At 43.9% G+C, this 2,857-nt stretch overlaps 1 protein-coding gene across 1 annotated transcript; it reads left to right on the top strand.

Moving 5' to 3' along the window:
- The first annotated feature begins 829 nt into the window (after positions 1-829).
- Positions 830-2,596, top strand: LOC110028207 (BAG family molecular chaperone regulator 2-like). Its single transcript, XM_020729961.1, has 4 exons — positions 830-1,244; positions 1,337-1,593; positions 1,690-1,836; positions 1,921-2,596. The coding sequence occupies exons 1-4, from the start codon at positions 983-985 to the stop codon at positions 2,227-2,229; spliced, it is 975 nt and encodes a 324-aa protein (XP_020585620.1). The 5' UTR covers positions 830-982; the 3' UTR covers positions 2,230-2,596.
- Positions 2,597-2,857: the final 261 nt, after the last annotated feature.

Genomic DNA, 2,857 nt, shown 5'->3' with positions numbered 1-2,857 from the left:
TCTACACGATTGATTCGAACATGAAATGAATTAAGAACAGTTTTCATAATCGCTTCATCTTTTTTATAATTATACAAAACACGTCTCTATAAATAGAAGACAAATATACAAATAAAAGGATTTCTCTGAATTTTCTCTTGACAGTAAATTCTTGGCTATCATACTATCTCTTCCTCCTCTGTTTGTTTCTAACACTTAAGACATTTACACAAAGAACAATTCAAGATTCAACACATAAATTCTTATTTCGTCTGATAAAATAGTGAATCACCACATTTTCCCAAATATTTGAACAAAAATGATGACTTCTCTCTATTTTAAACTATGATGATGCCCGTTAGCTCCTTCAAATAAAATCAAACTTCCACTATCAATAATTAGAAATTCCAATCTCATCCCGAATCTTAAGGAAGTACCAGAGAAATACCGCCATGGAAAGCTTCAGTTAAGAGTGAGCTGGCTGAATAAAGCGCTTCATTCGCCCACCCACTCCGACGGCACCTAACAGGTGGCCTCTCTCTCATATGTGCTGGTTTCCGACTTCCTCCCCCTTCCAAAACGAGTCATTCTTTGAAATAATTCGTATAAATAATTAAATCATTTCTACTTTTATTTTATTTTTTTAATTTAATGAAGGTCTACCATTAGTATGGTTGGTGATGCATCCTCCTCCGTCCCACCTTTTTTTTTTTTTTTTTTTTTTTCTTCGTAATTTATAAATAATAATATTTTCATCCTTCTCCTCCCCGCTATTTTGTCTCGCTCTGTTCCGTGAGAGAGGGAGCGGCCTGCTTTCCCAGGCGGTCGGCGGCACTCGGCGGCGCTCTTTCCCCATCCCTGTGGCTGTTCTGTCTCCTACACTCTTCTAAAAACCCCGCTTTGATTTAGAAATCTGCGGCTTTCTCCGGCGATCCACTTCCCCGCTAAATCTCTGACGGCTTGTTACTTTACTAGTGTCGGATCGGATTCAGGTTTTTGTAAGATGATGCGCATGAGGACTGCAACGGCTGTAGCGGCGGAGGGGCCCGCCGGGCCGGTGAAAGCTTTTGTGCCTATGAAGGATTTTCCGGCGGTGGTTCCGGTGAATGAGCAGTCAAAGTGGGAGGTTCGACCCTGCGGCATGCTCGTGCAGAAACGGAGCTCGGAGGAGGGCGCCGCTGCAGTACCCGTGCCGACCTTCCGCCTGCGTGTGAAGCACGGTTCTATCTACCATGAGATCTACATTAGTTCTCAGGCGACCTTCGGTAATTTTATTAATGCTCTTTTATTTCTGGATATAGATTGGAAAGTATTCGTTTTTGAATGTGACAATGCGAAAGGTCACGGCTTTAAGCAGGGGATCTGAAAAAGCTTCTCGCGGAGCGAACAGGGCTGCACCCGCAGGACCAGAAGATAGTCTTTAAGGACAAGGAGCGAGATTCCGCCTCTTATCTGGATATGTCCGGTGTGAAAGACAGATCAAAAATGGTGGTCGTGGAGGATCCTGCGGCTCAGGCCAAGCGAGTTCTTGAGATGCGGCGTGCTGCCAAGATGGATAAGGCCGTAAAATCAATCTCCCAGATCAGTCTCGAGGTGGACAAGCTCGCCTCGCAGGTCCGTACTTTCGTCGAACACCTCATGGCATTATTTCATCATCACAGTTTATTTTTTTTCCGAATTCACGAATTCTTTTCCTTGACCTACTCGCAGGTGTCGGCGCTGGAAGTCGTTTTTTCGAAAGGAGGGAAAGTTTCGGAGAACGAGTTGCTGAGACTAATCGAGCTGTTGATGAACGAGCTGCTTAAATTAGACGGTGTATTCGCCGATGGTGAAGCCAAGCTCCAGAGAAGAATGCAGGTATGAATCCAAAATCAATTCTTTTGACGAACCCTGTCATATTCTCATCTGGCTATCTCCAATGTACGGATTCATGTGAATCAGGTCAAAAGAGTTCAGAAGTACGTGGAGAGGCTGGATGTGATTAAGCTTAAGAATGCGATACCAAAGATGTATGATGAAGAAACTCCGGAGGCGGCAGCGCCGCCGCCGCCGCCGCCGCAGCAACGACAAAGGAAAAAGTCGTCTTCTTCCACGCAGCCGCCCTCGGTTATCGTAACAACAAAGTGGGAGACTTTCGACTCCCTCTTCTCCCCCCGCGCCTCTGCATCTACTTCATCCACCACCACTGCCTCCTCCACCGCTGCTTCATCGGCGGCGCCCACCCCAAGGTTCGACTGGGAATTGTTCTGATTCCAGGTTAGATCAAATTACACCGACGGTTTATTCAGGTTTGTAGATCAAAGATGGGACTTTGGCCGTCGCTGATGAATGTGATTGGTGGTCGTCCTCTTCGTACTTCTTTTATTGTGTTTGTTCTCTCTTCTCTTCACATTTTAAAACTTTTTTTAAAACCATTGTTGTTATTCTTTACGTATATGAATGTGCAGATCTTGTCATAATGAAGGGCATGTTTATGTTTACTATTTTAGATAAGGATCATCGCCTTGTAAAAATAAATTTGGGCTTATATAATAAATCAATGAGATGAAGCTGCAAGTCCATCTTTCTGTGCCCAATGATTGCAATCATACCTCATCTTTTCTTTGTTTTCTTTTTGTATGGTAGAAGTAATTATGGATTTGGCTTGGTGGGATGTGTTCTGTTTTAGCCTCCAAGTATGCCAAAGTTGTAGGACTGAAACTAGAGTTGGAGGGATGATAGAACACCTTTTGTAGCTTTGCTGGGGATGGTGCCTTGCTTTATTCTTATCCATCCATGTGGGTTGGGTGGGAGGAGATGGAAGAGAGAGATAATAAATTGCTGGATTGAGGTGACAACTAATATGAAAAGGATGTGAATGGTGTGGGTAGAGTTTGGA

The sequence above is a fragment of the Phalaenopsis equestris genome, unplaced genomic scaffold (assembly GCF_001263595.1).
Source record: "Phalaenopsis equestris unplaced genomic scaffold, ASM126359v1 Scaffold000504, whole genome shotgun sequence".
Classification (NCBI taxonomy): domain Eukaryota; kingdom Viridiplantae; phylum Streptophyta; class Magnoliopsida; order Asparagales; family Orchidaceae; genus Phalaenopsis; species Phalaenopsis equestris.
This window is presented reverse-complemented; position numbering and strand designations above follow the sequence as displayed.